Below are 23,372 nucleotides of genomic sequence, written 5' to 3' on the forward strand. Positions count from 1 at the left end.
ATCATGACTTGAGCCAAAGGCAGCAAGCCGCTCAACCAACTGAGCCACCCAGGCACCCTCAAAGTATTATTTCAATGTGTAATCAATATAAAAATTATAATAGAGTAGTTTACATGTTTTTCATACTAAGTTTTTTTGAAATCTGGTGTTTCCTTTAAGTTTAGAGCACATCTCATTTCAGACTACCCACATTCCACATGTTTAATATCCACTTGTGTTTATGGGCTACTGTTTTAGACAACCTAGCTCTAAATAGATATCAGGGAGATTGACCAAGTTTCAAAAGAAGTCATAAATATCAACGTAGGGACCTCCTACCTACAGTGTAGTTTTAACTACAATAAAATGCTAAAGAGATCTCCACAAAACCACAGAGCAATGATTCTGCAGCCTCACCAGGAGCCTCACCTGAAAAGATTGTCAAATAAAACACAGATTGCTAGGCATCATCCCAAGATTGATTCAGTAGCTCTGGGATAGAGCCAAAGAATTTGCATTTTTAACAAGTTCCCAGGTGATGCTGATGCTGTCGTTCAAGGGAACCATACTTGGAGAACCACCGACATGTAAAGTTCTCCCCACCCAATCTTATCCCATAATGCCACTGAGTAAACAAATGGTAATACATGAATACAGTACACCACACATTCCTCATTTTATTCACTTCACATTAGAAGGGCCTCCATATGGTCTCCAAGGGTCAAGATTTGAGTAAACATGAAACTCTCCCTTCAGAGTTTGCTTAGTTGTTTTTTCCACAGACCTCAGAATATGCCTGTTATTGTGAAATTTCAGAAGCTACCTGAATTACATTTCCAGCTACTGGGTGTTACCAAAATGAAGTACGGATGATAGAAAAGACCAGAGGAGTGCTTGACTCTTGAGTAATCAGCTGTTTCCCTCTATCAAGGAAGCAAAGAATGGTGGGAAGGGCACAGATTTGGAAACTGGACAGAGAGGAACTTATCTCCCACCTTGATCATTTATTAGCTGTGCTAAGGGGCCACTTAAACTTTCTGAGCCCAAGTTTCTCACCTGTAAAATGAGGACATAAGAAGTGTATTGTTATGTCTTAATGAGGTAATATAGGTAAAGTACATACATAAAGCTGGTGCAAAATACCTAGCAGCTATTCCTATCATGTCCTCAATCCATGCCATCCTAATTGAAGAGTGATTTTTTTTCTATCAGCTAAAACCACAAAGTATGTCCTGCAGAACCATCTTAGAACATTCCATAATTTAGAAAGACTTTGTAATATCCTTTTACCTAATTACAACTGTCCATAAAAATTGTTTATAAAACTGTCTGTAAGTGAAAACCATACACACAGAGCATTTATCTAAATCTGTAAATCAATACCACAACTATTACATTCATACCCTTCAGTAACTGAGTATATGTAATTCAACCTATAAAAAGTTGACAAAAGATCAATTATCTGAGAAATAACTTTAGCACAAAATTTGTAACACAATAATATTGATATGATAATGTATTATTTCAACATCTGATATGTCATGTCAATAGGCTTAATGTATTAACCTGACATGACTTTTATTGAAATGTCTAAAGTAAATCGGGGTGCCTGGGTTGCTTAGTTGGTTAAGCATCTGCCTTAGGCTCAGGTCATGATCCCAGGGTCTTGGGATGGAGCTCTCTCTCTGGCTACCCTGCTAAACAGAGAGTCCGTGTCTCCCTTTCCCTTCTCCCTCTTGTCACTCATGCATGCACTCTCTGTCTTTCTTTCTCTCTCAAATAAATAAGTAAAATATTTAAAATTAAATAAACTAAAAGGAGCTGGAAATACAGTCTTCCTATTCCTTTAATTAACCATAGTCAGTCTCTTCCTAACAAAATGCCTAAAGGTAAGTTCCTCAGTAGAAATTGGGATATAGGAAAATATTTTCACCTCTGAGCATCAGCAGAACCACATGGTATTGTGTATACCACATCATAAAACTTTCAACATTTCTGTTAGAGTAGTTGTAAATGCTCACAAATATAAACTAATATAATATAAATTATATATAATATAAATATAAATTTATATTATATATATATATAATATAAATATAAATACTCACTAATATAAACCTAGATACAAAATGTATTTTTCTGTTTCTGAACTTTGTTGATCCTACATATGCATTATGCTATTTCAGTAAATATAATGTAAGCACTACAAAGTAAAATCAGTCCAATTTAATTACTTCCTAGTCACACTCAGATCAATTCTTTTCATGACTCTCCCATGCCAGGCTTTGACAGGAGTGTTTATATATTTGTGGGAAAACAACAACAACAACAACAACAAAATGTGTATAAAAAGATTTATACACTTTGGTAAAAAACAGTGCCCACCACTCAGTATGGTTGTCTCTAGTTATACCTCACTCTTCAGTATTCTACATGGGCAATAGATCCAGATCCCTTGAATAGAGATTAAATGGTCAATGGCTGTGGAGTGGCTTTCATTTGGTCCCATGGAGCTCATAGTCTACTGAAACACAGTCCTCAGACTTAAAGATGTCTTTTCCCACTTATCCCCTCATCTGGTTTCTGAAAATTCTGTAAAGACTAGCAGATATCCCTTCCCTTTCAATCAACTAGCATGACTCATTCAGAACCTACAAGAACTTTCAGTCCCTCCCTCAGGAAGTTCAGGCACCATTTCCCATACTTTCATGGATAGACACCACACTGCATTTTCTAGTCCAGTTCCCTGGCACGTATAGCCACAGGTATCCTAGGTGAGACCAGGTATCTCCCAGTCTGTGTCCTAAAAATTAATCACAGGTTCTATCCATGCACATAACCTTGAAACTTTAGGGGGATTCTATAATGCCCTTCCCACCCCACTCATGGTGACTTCATTTATTCTCCACCTCTCTGCCCTCCTCAATTCATGGACACTTTATGAGGAAGGTTCAGTATGGGCAGAAGAAGGTTATTGTATTTTTCAATAATATTTGTTATATACAGACCAATATTATTCTTTCAAAGGGCAGGAAATTTGACTATTTTTCTCCAATCCCTAAAGTAAGACCACATGCCGGTCCAACAAGAAGGTGGGGTTGTGAGGAGAGAGGTCATGCAAAAAAAATCTTATCACAGGAGTTTTTTTACCTAATAGAATTTAAGGAGTTAATGAATTTAGATCAGAAAATTATATTTTAATTTTTGATAACTTGTAGCAAAAATGTTTATTTTCAGTAATAAACCCAGATGACATGCCATACTTCTATGCCTTAGCTGGGATTTAGCACCAGTAGAAATAACATATCTTCACATTACATTGCAAGTGCTACAAACATCTAGAGATAGTTTATATTTACCATACATTGAAAGCATGGTAGTTATAGGACTGCCTAATGTAGTAACAAGTAAACACATATATCACTAAATCACAAATGTGTGTTTTTAATATATTTTTAATATTTTATTTATTTATCAAATAGAGATCACATGTAGGTGGAGAGGCAGACAGAGAGAGAGCCAGGCTTCCTACTGAGCAGAAAGCCCCATGCGGGCTGGATCCCAGGACCCCAGGACGCTGGGATCATGACCTGAGCTGAAGGCAGAGACTTTAACCCACTGAGCCACCCAGGTGCCCCTGTTTTTAATATTTTAATAGCTATTTCAATGTAACTGATACCCTTGTAATCCTAAATATCTTATTTTATGCATTTGTATTATCCTGAGGAAGGGAGAATTCCCTTCATAGAATTCATCTAGGAGACCCTAGAGGGAAAAAAAGGCAAGAAACTCTAAATGATTCCTCTTGGGTTGTTCTGATACCCTTGTTTGCTGAGAATGAGAAAGTGAGAAGATAAAAGACTTGGATGAAACTCTGATTCTTCCCCAATAACATTACCTCCCTTGCGATCGTAACAGCGAAAAGCTGCTCACACTTTCACATAGTTTTACCTCAGGATTAAGAAATAGAAGTTGTATCCTCATCACTCACCAACTCATCATTTCAAACTATTTTTTTACACTATTCTATAAAATTCTGCCTTTCTTCTCTCTGTACTATTCAGAAGTCCTCCCTAACATGCTCATTTAACAAATTCCTTGCTCACTTCCTCTCACTTAATGGTTGTTTTTTTTTTTTTTTCACGCCAGCTCACAGTCCCCCTCTGCCTCTATCTTAACAACACCATGTATAACTTTAACCTCCAAGGAGACAATTATTGCAACATTTCTTGAATTTCTTATATCCAGTGACCGCCCCCTTCACCATTCTATCCATCTCACATTCTCATGGACACACCAATGACCTTGTCATCACCAAAACTCACCCTCCCTCTCCGTCCTGGTTTGCACTCCCCCGAGACTCAACTTCAACTAACAGAGTGATCACAAGAAACACCAGCCAGGGAATGCAGAAGTAAGACAGGAAAGAAAAGAAATCAATAAAGGATACATTATCCAATCCATGACCACTGGGAACGACTGGAACTTAATTTCACTAGGGAATTCTAGGAGACAGTGTAGAATACATATCTCAACTTATATACAAGGAAGCTGAGGTCTTCATCCACCAATTTCTCATCTGTCATTGGTGGAGGGCGTGAGAATTAATACTTCAGCATTTCAGATCAAGCAAATAAATCCTCCAGGTGTGGAGTTGCAGGCATTTATAGGCAGATGGAAAAGTAAGTGAGTGGTAGACTCAGACAAGAAAACATTAAGTGTATGCCACACTCCCTGATGAATAATTCCTTACTCCCTCCTGTTGACCCATCCATCTAACTTTGTGTAATGATCATCCACACTTCTTTATTAATCATATCAGGACCTCAGTTCTGGATAGGACCTATCCAATAGAGTCCACTTGGTTTACCTCATGCAACCTTGTTTTCTCGTCTATCACTTTTACCATCCTTTTGTGAAGACACTAAAGTCTCTTTTCCTTTTTTCTTTTCCATAAAATTATGTATATCTACTAATAGCTTTTTTGTGCCTAAATTATCACGTCCCTTTTTTCCATACCATCCAATTGCTTTCCTTGTGCTTATAGGCATGTTGTTGAGACTACTAGAAAAAGAAAATCGTGCAATAAAACATACTGATGCCACTATAATTGTTTTGTCAAAAACTTCAAATAAACCTTCAAAGTGCTAGGTAGGACAGAGTGATATATAGTTTACCCCCCTATATATACATACATATATATATATATATATATATATATATATATATATATGTTTTTTTTTAATTTAGAGGATATTTATTTTTCAGGAAGGTCCACCACAGCTGATGGGCACTACTGTCCACCGTTCTAGGGGATTTCTCCTTTGCTTTGTGAGAAATGCCCTCTCTTCTTGGAAGTGCCCATGGGAAGGCTGGGAGGTGAAGAGAAACCATACACAACACTCCAGAGCCTTAAAAAAATAAAGCAACAAACAACCTCCTGCGTACGAATACAAACATACAAAATAAATAGATGTATAAAAGGCCACTCTCCTGGCCGAGGGGCTACTTTGGGAGAGTAGGGCTGGGTGGCTCGGCCGCCCTTTCCCCAGCCAGGATCATCCAGAGGCGAAATGGTATGGAAGTGCTGGACAGCCGAGAACAAGGCCTGGCTTCCAGGGGAGGACGGGGTAGGCCCTCTCCCCGGAGCTCAGTGGGGATAAGGTAACGAAGGAACAAATAAATAAATGAATAAGTAGAACCCAACGTGCTCCCAGAGGCCCAAGGGCTTATTTAGGCTGAGGCTCGGGGTCTCTGGGGCCTATTTCCCTGAAAAGAGCAGATCCAGTGACAGGCAGAAAGAATCACAGGGAAAGCACGAGTCCATATATATATATAGCACAAGTCCTATATATTTATATCTATATCTATCTATATATATATACCCCCTATACTATATATGTATATACACACATATGTGTGTGTGTGTGTGTGTGTGTATACACACACCCCTATATATATATAGTATACCCCTCTCAATATAGTTTACCCCCCTAAGATCCTTGGTAAATATTTCCAAAATATTTCACCGTTCTTAAACTTCTGGGCTTGTTTCCTCACCACAGCATTCAGCATTTGACTTTGACTCCTATTTCATAAAGAACCTTAAACCAGACACAGAAACAAAGTTATCTTACAATTTCCATCACAGCCAATGCTGCACCATTCTTTCTTTATTCTCTCCTATGAGAATGGCAATATCCCTCCCTCTGTATAAGAACATATGCTAGACCCCATCCCCTCTCACCTTACTTTCCCTGATTTTCATCCTATCCTCTCTCTTAATTTAAACATGCTCACTCTTTGCCATTTTAAAAACATTCCTAATTGACCCACCTTCCTATTGTATTTTATCCTGTCACTTTCTTTATTCTCAGCTCCTTACATATAAACTTCTCTTCACCTTTATCTTCTCCCTTCCACTCGCTACTGAATCCACTCTGCCATAGATTTTTGCTTCTAACATTTCCATTAATATTTATCTTTTAAAAAAATATTTTAAAATATTTCTCTTAATTACAATAAGCAGTGAGTCCTATGCTTTTAAACCCAAAGTACTATTTTCAGTCCTCAACCTCCTATAGCTCTCCATGGCATTTGGTAGTATTAACCCACCTTTTGAAAAGTCCAGTTCCTTTGACCTTCACAATAGTCTATTCTCTAAGCTTTCAACACTATTCATCTAAGTAGCTCCTTCTCAGTGTCCCTTGCCAGTATCTCAATCTATTCCTAACCATTTTAAATTGGAGGATCTCAGGTCTCTGTCCTAGGCCCTCTTGTCTTTCCCAAAATCATTTTATCCACTGCCTTGGCATAAATTAACATCCATTGCCTAGTGATTTCCAAATCTTGATCCCCAATTCATTCCACTCTGTTAAGCTTCAACCAGTATTTCAAATTGCCTACTAGATATCTCCATTTGAGTATTTCATTGGCACCTCAAACTCAGCATCTCCAAAACTGAACTTGTGATCTTCTTCCACAATTATACTTCATACAATGGCATCATCCCCACAAATGCTCCAGCCAGAGATTTGAGTCACTTGACTTTTCCCTTTCCCTCATGCCCATAGTTAACTTGTTATATAATTGTTGAAATTGCCTATTGGTATTCATTCTTACTTACCACTTCCTTAGTCCCTAATATAATTAACACTTACATGGACTGAGGTAACAGTCACCTAACTGGTTTCCGTAAATCCCATTTTGCCACTACAATGCACTCTCTGCATTGCAAGCCAAAGAAAAAAAATTTTTTAAATGAAAGTGTCATTCATTTGCATTTGCATTTGTCATTCAGTTGGTTCTCATTGTGCTTATGATCAAGTTAAATATCCATTCCCTTTACAGGATCTATACTGTCCTTCCTATATGATTTGTCTCTTACCCATCTCTTCAGCTTTATCACTTTCCCATATTCTTTCTATTCCAGTTATACAAGTTGTGTTCCAGTTCCTTGATCATGCCATTCTCGGGGTGATCCCACATGCTGTTTTATCTCCTGTAATCCAGTATCCATCCTCTCTCCAACTTGCAAATCCTTCAAGATTTGCATTACTTCATTTCTCTTCATCTCATAAAAGAAGCCATTCTTTCTAACTGAATTCAATCTTTTTATTATCAGACTTTATCCTATAATTCCTCCTTAATAATAATTTTAAAAATTTAATACTTGTCTTCCTGCAAAATGTAGCTTTATGAAAGTGATGGGGTGAGATGGGTAAATATATTCTTATTTTTCTCACTGTATCCTCAGTGTCTCTCACAATATACATATATTAGATAAATATTTGTGGACTAGCTTATGAATTGATTGGTTCTAAAATACTTTCCTTGAACATTTTGACTGCAAGTATCAAGATTTTTAAAAATCTTGTGTTTAAATTTATCCACTAATCCCATTTCTGAGCATGAGGTCTAAGTCAATATCCCAAAATTAAAGGAAAAGTCTTACACTCAAAGAACCTGGAAAATAGCAGCATTTATAATACAACAATTAAAATCTCTTATTATCTTATAATAGAAAAAGGGGTGAGTAAACCGTGGTATACCCATTAAAAAATAGTAGCCATTAAAAAATGAGGTTAACCAAGAGTATGAAAGAAAATTTTTAAATATGTGAAAAGAAAAATATTTACATATATATGTTCATATATAATATAATATATTCCAATGTAATATATGAATTGATTTGAATAGTGAGTCACCGACTATTTCTTTTGTTTTTACTATTTTCCTAAAGTCTACAAATTTTCTCTAACTAACATCTATAATGGACAAAAATAACCAATACATTTATACCTTCAATTCCTCTCAAGAGCAGAACAAAATGGTCACAAATCTCTTATAATTAATGACACATAAACCTGATCTTGACCACAATTAAAAGGAAAATAGGTTTTTTTGGTTTTGTTTTATTCTTAGATTGGATATATATCATGCTGTTTGTTATTACTACCAGCGTTTTTGAAATCAGGAAGAAATTGACTTGGGCCCTTAAATCTTTAAGGTCTCCAAACAGTTGACAATATCCCCTTATAAATCTTTTTCTTTTTTTTAATAGGCTCTTTGTCCAGCATGGAGCCCAGCATGATCTCACAACCTGAGATCATGACTTGAGCCAAAACCAAGTCAGATGCTTAACCAACTGAGCTACCCAGGTGCCCCCTTATGAATCTATTTTTGAAGGTGACTGTGGTTTCTTTATATCAAACAATGGAAACAAAAAAATAAATAAACTAATAAAGAACATATTTACCATTTCTAAGAAAGTGTGAATGTTCTTAGTCCAATGAGAAGTGATGAATCTAGTGCAGGCTCTTTGAGAAAGAGGTAAGTGGAGTAGGAAAACCACACTGAGACAATGCAGTTTACACAAATCTTCCATCTCTTGTAAAGCTAAGCAATTACTTTCCACCTGAGTAAAATAAAGAAGGTAAAATAGAGATCAGCAGACTATGAAATTGCATGATACACATGCAACACCACAAAGGTCAGCAGCCACACTTTGCTTTGTTACATTCTTTATTCAATAAGGCTTTTGAGGTTTTTTTCTTCATACATAAATTTGACTGCATACAAAACACAGATGTCAGGTAAGGAGATGCGGAACTGCCAGCTCAATAGTAGTTTACATAAAGAACTTTTTTAGTATTTTTAGTTAAGCTTAACTTTATATGAGCTGATCCAACAGTTAATGAAATTTATCTCTTCCTGTGGGAACAGGACTTTGCAAGGATGGAGCCATGCTTTAAATGTCCTATTCTGTCCAAAGCATTGTATTTTAAAAGTTACACTGAATACTATTTAGAGTGAAGAAACCAGGACACATCTAAAAGAACTTATCCAATTTTAAAAAGGGTAAAGAAATGGGCATATTTAACGTGATGGGACAAGGACCTCCTGGCCATCTTCAAATGTTTGCAGTGTTGTCAGTGAAACAAAACTATGATTTATTTAGGAGTGCCTCCACAGGGCCAAATAGGGTCTAATGCCTAGAAGTACCAGCAAGAAACACTTGGTTTGGTACCATTTTTGTGATAATAATTTAAAATGTCATATCTAATGACATAAAAGATATTTTACTAAGAATGTATTCAAGTAGAACTATAATTAACAAAAAAAAGAATATATTCAAGTAGATATTAGAAAACCAAATATAAATGATGCTAGGTAAAAGGTAGTAAACCCTATTCATTTCTGAGAATGTACAAAAAGTTACAAAAGGCTTCATTTTACTTTAATAAAAATTCAGGCAAGAATCCCCCAGGAGTCAGGTTGTATAACAAAATAGTATGTGTACGTGTGTGTGTGTGTGTGTGTGTGTGCGTGTGCATATAAACACATATATATATATAGAGATGACTGTTTAGCTGGCCAGCAAACCCATACTGACCAACAGATTCTTAATGAACTCTATCAACTATAAAGAAGGTTAAGAGCTTTAGTATTTCCTCTAGCTAGGATAGCACTAAGACACTACAGCAAGAATGTTCTTTCTTTCTTTTTTTTAAATTTTTTACTTTTTATAAACATATAATATATTTTTATCCCCAGGGGTACAAGTCTGTGAATCACCAGGTTTACACACTTCACAGCAAGAAATGTTCTTTCTAAAGACAGTTTGGTGTTACAGAATTTGAACAAGACAGATATAGGCTCAATCCTCATTCCACACCACAATTTAATTAAGGAATGTTACTTGGAGAACCATGAGTGACTGTGGACTCTGAGAAACAAACTGAGGGTTTTAGAGGGGCAAGGGGTTGGATGAGTGACCCTGGTGATGGGTATTAAGGAGGGCACGTATTGCATGGAGCACTGGGTGTTATACATAAAAAATGAATCTTGGAACACTACATCAAAAAGTAATGATGTACTGTTTGGAGACTAATATAACACAATTTAAAAAAAAATGTTACCTGGACTTTCTAAACCTCAGGTGTTTCCATATGTGAAATGTGAATAAATACCTCCCTTAAAATGCTGTTGTGAGAATATAAGACACAAGGCATATAAAAAACACAGAACATTATAATGTAAGCTCTCATCAAGAGCTAATTTCCTTTCTTAGTACCCCTTCTAGATGATTGGATAAATTTTACTAAATGGGTACTGGGGGAAACATCTGTATAGTAAAACACTAAATCATATAACAGCATCATAAATATTTCTGATAAGCAAATTCCAGTTTTTCCATCTTTTGGGAGAAATTTATATAAGTTGGGGAAATAAATAAAGTACCAAATGGAAAAAAAGGTAGATGAAAATCAGTAAAATTTCAAAAGTGGAAAGCAGTGGTGTTTCCCAGTAAAGCTACAACAATCACACCTCTTGGATGTTAGTTTTCTCATCAGACATAGTCTTCTTTCTTTTTTCTAAAAAGTGATGGTACATTCTCAAAGACAACGAGCATGAAGTAACACAAAGAACACGTCGAATGTCAGATCCTTCTGGCCAGAGTTGCTTAAGTTGAGAAATAGTTTCACATGCCTGTGACAAAAGAAAACTGTAAATGTCAGGATATTTTAAAAATATTTTTATTCATAAGTAATCTTACTAGAAGAAATCATACAAAGATAGGTATGACTACATAAAACTATAAAATTTCTATTAAAAATGATAAAATTTTAAGATGGGAAGATACATGTTTTAGTAAAATTAAAATTTAACAATGTAAAGAGCTATAAATTATTGTAAATTATTATAAATCAATAATAAAACATCTTGGCCTTTAATAAGACATGAGTAGATAATTCACAGAAGAAATATAAATATTAACAAAATAGAAAAAATGTTTGAACTCTCTAGTAATATGAGAACAAATAAATAGCATATTTTTATTTATAAATTAATAAATATTAGAATATTCTAATGATAACAGACAGCACTGGAAATCAAGTGATGTGTCATTTCTCTTATGCTTTGCTAGAGATAGGTATATTTAGCAACACATATGATTACTATTAAATATATTGATACTTTGTGACTGGCTATTCAAGTTCTAGGTATCCAGGATAGGTAAATAACACAAACTGTGTACCAAGATTTATGCACCAATTATTATTATTTCTAGAAATCAATTCTCAGATAATTTAGGTGTTTAGCGTTAGGGAAATATTATGCATCAAGTAAAAATAAAATATGTGAAGAATTTTTAATGACTCAAATACATGTGGTGTGCAAGAAACACAACTTAAATAAAGTGACTCAGAAGGACTAAAAATAAAGGGTTGGATAAAAGTATACCAGGGAAATGGTGGGGCAGAAGAGAAGAGAGGCTAGCAGTTTTTATAGCAGTATAGGGAGAATTCAAGTTCAAAAGCACTAAATGTTAAAAAAAAAAAAAGAAAGAAAGAAAGAAAAGGGCATTAAATGTGAAAAAGAAAAGCACTCTTTTATTCTAAAAGCCATCCATAATGGTGACAGAACCTTTATGAATGATTCATCTTATATGAATAATTATGCAACATATAATGTCATAACTGACTTTATGATACAAAAACTACAGGAGATTAAAGGAGCTATATTTATAAACATATTATTAATAACAGAATTTAATACACTACTTTCATTATAAGAGAAATCAAGTAGACAAAAAATAAGATGACTTAAAAGAATAATCAATAGTGTAGATCCTATGAATTAAACTCTGGTGATACAGAATATGTATTCCTCTTAAGTGCCCCCAGCACATCCATAAAAATTGGTCATATGTTAAGTCAAAAATAAAACAGTAACTTCCATAGTGTAGAAACACTACAAACAGCTCTCTGATCAAAATATAATAAAGGTAGAATTTAGTTTCTTTAAAAAAGGCATAAAGACCCTTCAATCTAAAGCTTAAAAACATTTTTTACAAAGCTACTCATAAGTGAAAAGGAAATACAAATACAATTTATAAAAATGATAATAAAAACACTACATATCATAATTTATGGGATAAATTTAAAGCAGTGACCAAAACAAAATTCATTGTATTAAACATATTTAACAATAAATATTAAAGAATAAATGAGTTTAATTCTCAGCTCCAAAAAGAAAATCTAAAAACAAACTGGACTAAAGGGAAGTAAAAGAGGTGAAAAATAAAGATAAAAGTAAGCAAAATTAAGAAGAGAAAATTGGTAGAGATATCTAATTAATAAATCAGAATTCCAGGGATTTTTTTTAAAAAACTTTAAAAAACATACAATCCACTAGCAAATTTGAACATTAATAAATGGGAGAAATAAAAAATGAGCAGAATAAAAATGTAAAGAAAAATAACTACTAAAATAGAAACAATTTTTTAAAAAGTCATATGCCCTACTTTGTAAACTTCTATGCAAATAAATTTGAAATGTAAATAAGTGGATAACTTCCTCATAAGGCTTAATTATAAAAATTGACCCCACTGGAGTTACTAAGCTTAAATAAACCAATTTCTATAGGACAAATAGAGAAAATTAAGAAACTGTCCCACAAAAAATCACCAGTTCCATATGGCTTTATAAAGAAATTCTATTCTAATCTTCAAAAACCACATAATCCCAGTGATCCATAAATTATTTTGGAATACTTAAAAAGAAAATATTCTAATCTTTTTTTATGAAGCATGAATGACACTGATACACAACCAAATAATTACAGTGCACAGAAAGAAAACTACAGAAAAGCATCACTCATGCATACTGATGTAAAAATTCTAAACAAAATATTAGCAACCAGAACCCACACCACATCAAGAAAATAATACATGATCAAATCACCATTTTTTTTTAAATTTTATTTTTTATTTGAGAGAGAGAGACAGTGAGAGAGAGAATGAGCGAGGAGAAGGTCAGAGAGCGAAGCAGACTCCCCATGGAGCTGGGAGCCTGATGTGGGACTCGATCCCGGGACTCCAGGATCACGCCCTGAGCCGGAGGCAGTCGTTCAACCAACTGCGCCACCCAGGCGTCCCAATAATACATGATTAAATGGGATTTATTCCAGGAATAGATTTGCTTCAATATTTAAAAATCTATTATATCAAAATACCATATTAATAAAGCTAATATTTAAAAATCATAATTGTATCTGTACTTTCAATACACATTCATGATAAAAACACTCAAAACATCCAAGTTGAGGCATACAATCTTAACATCAGAATGAATATACATATATGCCAAAACACTAGAGACATTCCCACTAAGATTAGGAAATAGGCAAAAATGCTCACTATATCTGCTACTATCCACTATTGTACCAAGTTTGTTACCTAAAGCACCTAGACAAGAAAAGGTAATTTCAGGCATATGAATGGATAAAGAAGATTTAATACTATCACTGTTCACAGATTATATGACAGTATATGTGGATAACCCCAAAGAATAATTAATTAAAAAATTAAAATACCAATGAGACATCAGCACATAGAATTGACAAAAAAATCAATAGACTTCATATGTATAAACAACAAGGCATCAAAGAACACAATAGTAGATAAAATCTTGGAATAAGAGCAAAATTTACTTAATAACAGCAAAACATTATATGCTTAGGAAGAAAATGAAAAAGAAATATACAAAACATATAAAAGAAAATTTTTTGACTCACAAAAATAGATTTGAACAAATGTAAAAACACCCCTTCTTCTTGCATAAAATAAGTCAACATTATAAAAATGCCAATTCTCTCCAGTTTAACTTATAAGTTCAATATACTCCAACAAAAATAACAAGATTTTTTTTTAACTTAGACAAGTTGATAACAAAAGTTCAGATAGAAAAATAAAAATGCAAAATGAATGTAAGAGAAAAACTATACATGGAAAACCCAGCTAAACAATACATTAAAAATGTATTGCGGGCTCTGGGAAGGGTAGTATTAAATAGTATTAAATATACTATTATATATTAGTATTAGTACATATAAATATTACATACTTATATAATATATTATATATATAATTTAATAATATAATTTTTTTGTTTTTGTTTTAAGAGCACTTTATTATTGTTCTTAATGCTATTTTTAAGTACAAAAAAAAAGATGGCCTGCCAAACCTTTTTTTCGTCTTCTTCTTCCAGGAAAAACAGGCCATAGAGAATGGTATATTACAGATTTACAAACATGGAGAGAGAACGGTCAGAACGCACTGCGACGGCGTGGCTCTGTAAGAACTCACTGTGCTCCTCCTGAGGCCAGGGAGTGTGTCCTTTCCCAGTGAAATGTTTGGTTTTCTGCTTCCCTGTGTGCCGGGGCCCCTGGAGGGGCCCGCCTATCCCAGACAGGTCAGTGCCGGGCGCTGACAGGCCGCTGCCCGAGGAGCCCGCCATACATTTTTAATACTATTATAAATACATTAGTATTTATAATAGTATTAAAAATATTACAGTATATATACTATATGTTATAGTATATATAATATTTTATATATAATATATATTTATATATAGTATATATAATATTTAATATATTATATAAATATTCTATATTTATATAGAAATAGTATTAAAAATACTATTAAGTTTTTCTAATCAAAAGAGTGTAAAATTTGCAAATAAACCAGAGGAACAGAGTGGAACGTCCAGATTTATTTCCAAAAACATATAGAAATTTAATAAATGTTGCATCTGAAATCACTGAGATAAAAAAGGACTTTCTAATAAATGTTACTGAGCATCCCTTTGAAAAAATAAAAATTATATCTATACCTCACACTATAAGAATGAATTACAAATAGATTAGGAATCTAAGTTTTTAGAAATTTTAAGTATAGGAAGAAACCACAGGCAAATCCTCTTTGATGTATGTATGTAGGGCAAGTCTTTCTGACTATGACTCAAAGTCTAGAGGCAACAACACAACAAAAAAATTAATAAATTTGACATTAAAATTTTTAAAAATGTACACAACAAAAAATCATAAAATAAAAAAACTGACAAGTTGGAAGAAAATATTCATAAATATATATCACAAAGTGCTAATATCTGTAATATAGAGAGAAGACTTAAAATTGAAAAACAAAAAAATGAAATAATCCTTCTAAAATGAAAATTAACAAAACCTAAGTAAGCAACATATACATTTATCTTTTTATGTTTATTATTTATTATTATTAATCATATTACTTTGCAGAGAGATTTACAACTCTCAAAATACTTTTATTGTCTCCATAAAACTCCACAATTTCAAATCCTTTTAACAAAGAAACAGTTTACAGCATAACATTTTCTTGATTTTTTTTAAGATTTTTATTTATTTATTTGACACAGAAAGAGAGATCACAAGTAGGCAGAGAGGCATGCAGAGAAAGAGGGGGAAGCAGGCTCCCACTGAGCAGAGAGCCCGATGGAAGGCTCGATCTCAGGACCCTAGGATCATGCCCGAGCCGAAGTCAGAGGCTTAAACCACTGAGCCCAGCAGGATAACATTAAATGATGATAATACCTTAACTTTATATTTATCGTCCTATTTTTTTCTATTTAATTTTATTTTTTCAGTGTTCCAAGATTCATTGTTTCTTCCACCACACCCAGTGCTCCATGCAACAAGTGCCCTCTTTAATACCCACCATCAGGCTCACCTAAGCCCCCACACCTCTCCCTTCCAAAACCCTCAGTTTGTTTCTCAGAGTCCACAGTCTCTCATGGTTCATCTCTATCTTTTGACTCATCGATTCCATTTTAAAAGCTACTCTGAAGCTATACCTCCAATAATTAAAAAATTGCATATGTTACAAATAATTATTTATTACGGCATTGATTATAATTGCAAAATGTTAAAAGCAAGTATAAATTGCATAATAGAAAACTGGTTAAACAAATTACAGTACATCCACATGAGGGAGTGCTATGCAGCTATATAACATACTGAAGAAGATATCTATAAATTGTTTTAAAATGATTGCTAAATATGCTGTTAAGTATAAAAAGAAAGGTACTGAAAAATATCTATATATATGATCCTTTATTTAAGAAAGAAGATGTAAGAAAATACACACATCTGCTTTTTTGTGCAAAAAATAATAACAATAATAATACAAGAAAGATAAACCTGAAACTAAAGAGACAAATCACTTACAGAAAGTATTTGGGAAAGGGGTAACTGTAGAGGAGAATGGGACCAGAGCAGCAGGGATAAGAACAAAGTGTCATTTCTTTGAACCTATCTTTTTGAATATCTCTGATTCTTAGAATTGTAAGTATGCTTCTTACACCTTTCACACACCCTCCAAAATAAACAGATAATTAAAAACAAACTGTAAATGGGTGGCAGGGACCCAAAGTGAAATACAAATAGTAACCAATGAACCTAACTGTATTAGTAATGAATAACAACCAAACTGAATGGGGCCTGCAAGAAAAGAACTAACCTAAATAACTTTGGAAAGCAGTATTTTATGTATTCTATGACTAAAGATAAAAAGAACTGCACATAAATCCTGTAACCATTTAGTAAAGATGTTTCTCACAAGATATGGTTAGCAATCCTAAAACAACTTTATATATATATATATATATATATATATAGTGCATAATGAGAGCTAAATTTCTCATAAATTGATGAAAGAAATTACAAATAAGGAAAGGGGAAGGATAAAATGAAGCATAGGAAGTTGGATCAAAGTAGAAGTTACTGGTATAAATATGTGATATTTACGATAGATGATAGATTAAAAAATAGACAAGTGTAGATGCATGGCTTAGCATATATACATATATTTCTTAGCTGTGTCTGCTGAAAAATCCTCATTGCAATGATACCCCAGTAGAAATGAACAAACAGGGGCACCTGGATGACTCAGTCAGTTAGCATCTGCCTTCGGCTCAGGTCATGATCCCAGAGTCCTGAGATCAAGCCCCACATCAGTGGGATACTCAGTGAGGTGCCTGCTTCTCCCTCTCCCTCTGATGCTTCCCCTGTTTGTGCTCTCTCTGTGTCAAATAAATAAAATTAAAAAGAAAAAAGAAATGAACAAACATATTTCCCAGATCTTGGCTTCTAAATACTGTTTTCCACAAAAGCAACCAGAACTCCTTGGAGAAGTGGTTGACTTCAAGGTTGAAGCAGAGAAATTACGAGTTGTGGTTTCAAAACGTAAAACAGTGCTCAAAAAGATGGGGCCTGATGAATTTGAAGATAAATATACAGCCATGCAACCATCACCACAAGGTATGTCATCAAACCTCAATAAAGTGGTTTTAGAAGAGAAAAAGATGGGAAGCGGGGTGGGCATGCAAAAGAACATAGGTGCAAACTTGAAGGAGCCTCTAGTGTTCAAACCGAGAACTATTTGAGCACCACAACTATCGTAATATTGGACTTTGATCCATAGTGTAAAATATCCTCTAGTCTACGCTGATATAAGTAAATAAACAAGTAAAGGGCAGAGATATAGGAGCTTTCCCTTACAGAATTCTAGTAAATAAACAAGTAAAGGGCAGAGATATAGGAGCTTTCCCTTACAGAATTCTAAGTAAGAAAAGTAGAAGGAAAGAGTGAAATACAAAATATCTATTGGGCAAACATACCTAGCAATAATTGTTGCAGACAAGATCCATTGATGGGTTCTAAAATTAATTAGCAAAAGTCTGAGAAAAAAACAGGATATACATAGTCAAGAAAGAAAGCAACTTTACAGTGGAGAAGGCTAGAAGGCACCAGCTTAATCAGTGTTAAGACACATCAGCATCATGAACACTTTGACATATTATTGTTCACAATACCAACTCATTGGCATTCTTGCCAAAAATAAATAACTTCATCCCAGTCATTAGAAAACACCAGACAAACCCAAATTGAGGGATACTAAAAAAAATAAATAACTGATCAATACCTTTCAAAAACATCAAAAACACAGAAGACAAGGAAACTACTACAGATTGGAAGAGACTAGAGAGTAAAAAATAAATGGATGTGGGATGCTGGACAGAATCCTGGAACAGAAAAAGGACATTTGTGGAAAAGTAAGTGAAACTCAAATAATGTGTGATGCTTAGTTAATAGTATTGTGCTGATGTTCATTTCCTAGTTTTGAAAAATGTACCGTGGTCACATCAGATGCTAATATTAGGGGAATCTGGGTGAGAAGTCTATGGGAAATCAGTACTATTTCTGCAACTTTTTCATAATCAAAAAATTAACTCAAATAAAAAGGGTTTTTTTAAGGTTTCAGTACCTCTTTCATCATATTTTTCCATTTTAATTTTCCAAAAAGAGATTCTAGTGCTGAAATTCTATACTCTTCCAATTGTTTAATCAGGGTTTTATAAGCACTCTCAATCTTCTTTTTATTCTGTAAAAGGAAGGCAAGTCAGATAAATTGTCACAAATAAAATATATAATCACTTTCCAACTACAGAAAATCATATACTGAAGATACAATCATTAAAATGTATTTCCCAGTTTAAAAAAAAATACACTAATGTAATTACAGATCATCAATTCTTTTAAAGCCTGCCAAGCAGCACAATTTTGTTTTTGCTGAATTAATTTTTGTCTGGGAATTTAGTGCATTTTTAACAACTCTATGAAAAGTATAATTAACATAATATAAAATTCACTCACTTTTTTAAGGGGACAATTCAATGGCTTTTGGTGAAGTTACAGAGTTGTGCAGCCACCATTACAATTTAATTTTAGAACATTTACAACATCTCAAAGAGTGTGCCCACTTAATACACCATATTTTATTATGAAAAATTTCACACACACACACAAATAAGGAATAGCATAATCTTCCCCCAGGTACCTATCACCCAGCAACAACAACTATCAACATACACCACATTTTTATTTTGAGCACATAACATCCGTAAAGAGATAAATGAAATAACCTCTTTAAAATGAGTTTTCATTAAACAAGGAAATACATTATTATACTAGAGATAAAATCTAACACTTAAAAAAAAAAACTTCTTAAGGAGAGATTGGGAAGCATGTTTGTTAAGGCACCCTTCAAACTCAGATTCAGAAATTGCTCCACCAGAATAAAAGGAGATCAAGTGATTATAGTACCTCTTCCCAATTAAAAATCAATCCCAGGGCTGTTCCTACTCACAGTAGGCAACTAGAGTTGGAAAGAGTTTAATGACTGGAGTCATTAAATTTTATAAAATTCTAGAAGAAATTTGTCTTTAGGTATCGGTTACCTCTTTGAAAAATTTTTGGTTTTTATGCATGCTTGGCATAAGATATGCATAAAGTCGAAGAATATCAGATGTTTGCCCCGAGGAAAGCACAACGTTGACCTTCATCGCCCAAGACTGAGTAATTAAAAAGTTGAAAAGGTATGTTTGTAGATGGTTCAGGCCTTCATCTGCAACTATCAGGTAATACGGGTAACTGTCTGCCAAGAAAGCTTCCCACTCCTGTGACAGGCATCCAGAAAATTTTGTTCGAACATCAATGGTGGTATTATGCTGAAGATGAAGAATTAAAGCACTTCTCAGTGGAAGAAGTTCTGGGAAGTTGAAATATGCATACTCAGCATCCTGTGGGGATGGGATAAAGTATATTCTTTTGAATTGATTTACATATATCATTAATTTAATTGGTTTACATATATCATTAAAGTCACTAAAGGAATGTATTCCAACACATTTTTGTTCAGCTTTAGTCAGGGAATAGAACCTTAAGCCTTGACAGTCATTTCTCAAATACAAGCCATAAATCACAACTTGGACTTAAATACATATGTCCCCTTTAAGCAGGCACATAATAGTCAAGGTTTATCCTACTTTCCCTTTGTGTTCTGATTCTTTTTCTCTCCAATGTCACTTCAGAAAGAAAAAGGACAGAAAAACATGCAAAAGCAAATGGTGGATATAAATTATGCAGAACAGGAAGCCAAGGTGAATCACTTTGAGAGGACTTTTCCAATTTAGAATGATCTTCCTGAAGCAGCAGAGTTTTTTCTCAACAGATCAGAATTAGTACAGTTAACTAGACTGTCAACATTAGACTAGAATCCTGGCTCTTTATTTAAAACATTGCTTGCAAGAAGTCAGCAATGTTTAAAAATCTAGCAAGAATGTAGATTGCAGGGACGCCTGGGTGGCTCAGTTGGTTGGACGACTGCCTTCGGCTCAGGGCGTGATCCTGGAGTCCCGGGATCGAGTCCCACATCAGGCTCCCAGCTCCATGGGGAGTCTGCTTCGCTCTCTGACCTTCTCCTCGCTCATACTCTCTCTCACTGTCTCTCTCTCTCAAATAAATAAATAAAATCTTTAAAAAAAAAAAAAAAGAATGTAGATTGCAAAGTGACTGAACAGATATACTCCAAAATCCTTAAGAGAAACACATTGGTTACCTTTAGGGACAGAATAAGGAAGGGGTGGTAGTGGTTATACCTACCTGTATTTGAAACTCTTAATATTTTACTAATTATATTAATAATTGGAAAAGGAAAATCAAATATATTCCCTCAGAAGTATTTATTATAGGGCAAATAATAAGCAAAGCAGTATTAAGGAGTTTGACATTTTCAAGGCTCAAATAAATGGCTGAGTTCTGAAGACAGACGCAGTTTTCAGAGTTGGAAAAGTAGAATCCAGAGATCAACTGAGTTTTGGTTGAGAGGATAGTTCATCCTCCTTCATGATCCTGTGTGTCTTTACATGAAATTTAATTATTGATAATAAAATATACTCTTTTTTTAAAGATTTATTTATTTGTTTATTTATTTGACAGAAAGAGAGAGTGTGTGTACAAGCAGAGGGAATGACGGAAGAACAGGCAGAGAGAGAAGAAAGCTCCCTGAAAAGCAAGAGGCCAGACTCGGGCCTCAATCCCAGGACCCTAGGATCATGACCTCAGCCAGTCACTTAACTGACTGAGTCACCCAAGCATCACTAAAATATAATCTTAAATATGGTAATTTCTGAATACTGAGATTTTAAGTATTTTTTTCTGTTCTTCCCTTTAAGTTTTCTGAATTGTTTTAGATATATTTAACTTTGTAATAAGGGGGAAAATTACAAAATAGTAAGGAATTTTAGTTTTAGCTCTTAAATCATAGTAAAGAACTCTACTGTCACGTTACCTGGAAGAAAACTATGGCAAATTGTCCTCCTTTACTGGTAAGATCCATAAGATAGTATTCAACCAGATAAAAGAAGTGGAGCTCCTGCCCCGGCTTTAATGATTTCTCACATATGCATGTAGTAAGTAATGAGTCTCCATCAATCAGAAAAAATTCAGATTCAACAAAATCATTGAATAAACTGGAATATCTAAAATGAAAAAAGTTAAAACAAAAATTACATATTGACTCAATAAAGCCCGAAAAACGCAGTAGCATTGTTATTATTATCCATTATCACTATTATCAGCAAGTGATTTGCGGAGTAATTATTTTATGTCAGGCTGTATGCTAAGACTTTTCAAATATATCCATATGCATGACTATCCTTCATAGGAAAAAGACAGGATCATTATCATTCTATAGATACAGAAACTCAGGTTCAAAGAGATAAGAGCAAATTGTGTAAGATCACGTATCAGTATCTGGATTGGAATCAGAATTTAACACCTCTATTCTGCATATAGACTGGTATTAAATGCTTCCCACTTAATCAATCTTATTTCTTTATAGAACAATAGGTTCATTGACAGTTGTGCACAAATAAAGCAAGAGAAAACTGTGTCCATTCAGCATCAAAACGCTCTCAAAATTCTATTAATCATATAAATATGTATATATATATAATTATATTTAAAATATACTATGACATATACTGAGATAGATATGCATTACTTTTTTATTATGCTATGCTAGTTACTATACAGTCCATTATTAGTTTTTGATGTGGTGTTCCATGATTCATTGTTTGCATATAACACCCTGCACTCCAAGCAATGCATGCCCTCCTTAATACCCATAACCAGATTCAACCATTCCCCCATTCCCCTCCCTTCTAAAACACTCAGATTGTTTCCCAGTTTCCATAGTCTTTCATGATTCACCTCCCACTCCAATTTCTCCCCCTTCATTTTTCCCTTCCTTCTCCTAATGTCCTCCATGTTATTCTTTATGTTCCACAAGTGAAACCATATGATAACCGACTTTCTCTGCTTGACTTATTTCACTTAGCATAATCTCCTCTAGTCCCATCCCTTTTGATGCAAAAGTGAGTATTGATCATTTCTGATGGCTGAGTAATATTTCATTGTGTGTATGAACCATATCATCTTTATCATTCATCTGTTGAAGGGCATCTTGGCTTTTTCCACGGTTTGGTGATTGTGGATATTGCTGCTATAAACATTGGGGTGCATACGGCCCTTCTTTTCACTACATCTGTGTCTTTGGGGTAAATACCCAGTAGTGTAATTGCTGGGTCATAGGATAGTTCAATTTTTAACTTTTTGAGGAATCTCCACACTGTTTTCCAAAGTGGCTGCACCAACCTGCATTCCCACCAACAGTGTAAGGGGGTTCCCCTTTATCCACAACTTCTCCAAAATTTGTCCTTTCTTGCCTTATCAATTTTTGCCATTCTAACTGGTGTAAGATAGTATCTCAATGTGGTTTTGATTTAAATCTCCCTGATGGCTAATGATACTGAAGTTATTCGTGTTTCATTTAACAGACACTTTTTCATATGTCTGTTAGCCATTTGTAGTTCTTCTTAGGAGAAGTGTCTGTTCATATCTTCTACCCATTTTTTTACATGGGGTAATTTTTCAACATTTCTTGATTATTTGCTTTTTGGATGTTGAGTTTGAGAAGTTCTTTATAGATCTTGGATATCAGCCCTTTGTCTAATATGTCATTTGTAAATACCTTCTCCCATTCTTAGGGTTACCTCTTTGATTTGTTGACTGTTTCCTTTGCTGTGCAGAAGCTTTTTATATTGATGAAGTCCCAAACGTTCATATTTGCTTTTGTTTCCCTTTGCCTTTGGAGATGTGTTTTTAAA

The 23,372-nt window shown here is 34.1% G+C and overlaps 1 protein-coding gene across 3 annotated transcripts in view; it reads right to left on the minus strand.

The window, feature by feature from the left end:
• DDX60 (DExD/H-box helicase 60) overlaps nucleotides 1–23,372 on the minus strand; it is a 116,932-nt gene that overhangs the window by 81,745 nt on the left and 11,815 nt on the right. For all 3 annotated transcript variants that reach the window (XM_044224817.1, XM_044224815.1, XM_044224816.1), the window contains 5 exons: nucleotides 21,494–21,683; nucleotides 19,602–19,943; nucleotides 18,629–18,745; nucleotides 10,810–10,971; nucleotides 8,738–8,896 (listed from right to left, as the gene is read on the minus strand). In XM_044224817.1, the coding sequence (XP_044080752.1) occupies nucleotides 8,738–8,896; nucleotides 10,810–10,971; nucleotides 18,629–18,745; nucleotides 19,602–19,943; nucleotides 21,494–21,683 (970 nt within the window). The remainder of the gene's footprint in view (nucleotides 1–8,737; nucleotides 8,897–10,809; nucleotides 10,972–18,628; nucleotides 18,746–19,601; nucleotides 19,944–21,493; nucleotides 21,684–23,372) is intronic.

This window comes from Neovison vison, chromosome 11 (genome assembly GCF_020171115.1).
Source record: "Neovison vison isolate M4711 chromosome 11, ASM_NN_V1, whole genome shotgun sequence".
Lineage (NCBI taxonomy): Eukaryota > Metazoa > Chordata > Mammalia > Carnivora > Mustelidae > Neogale > Neogale vison.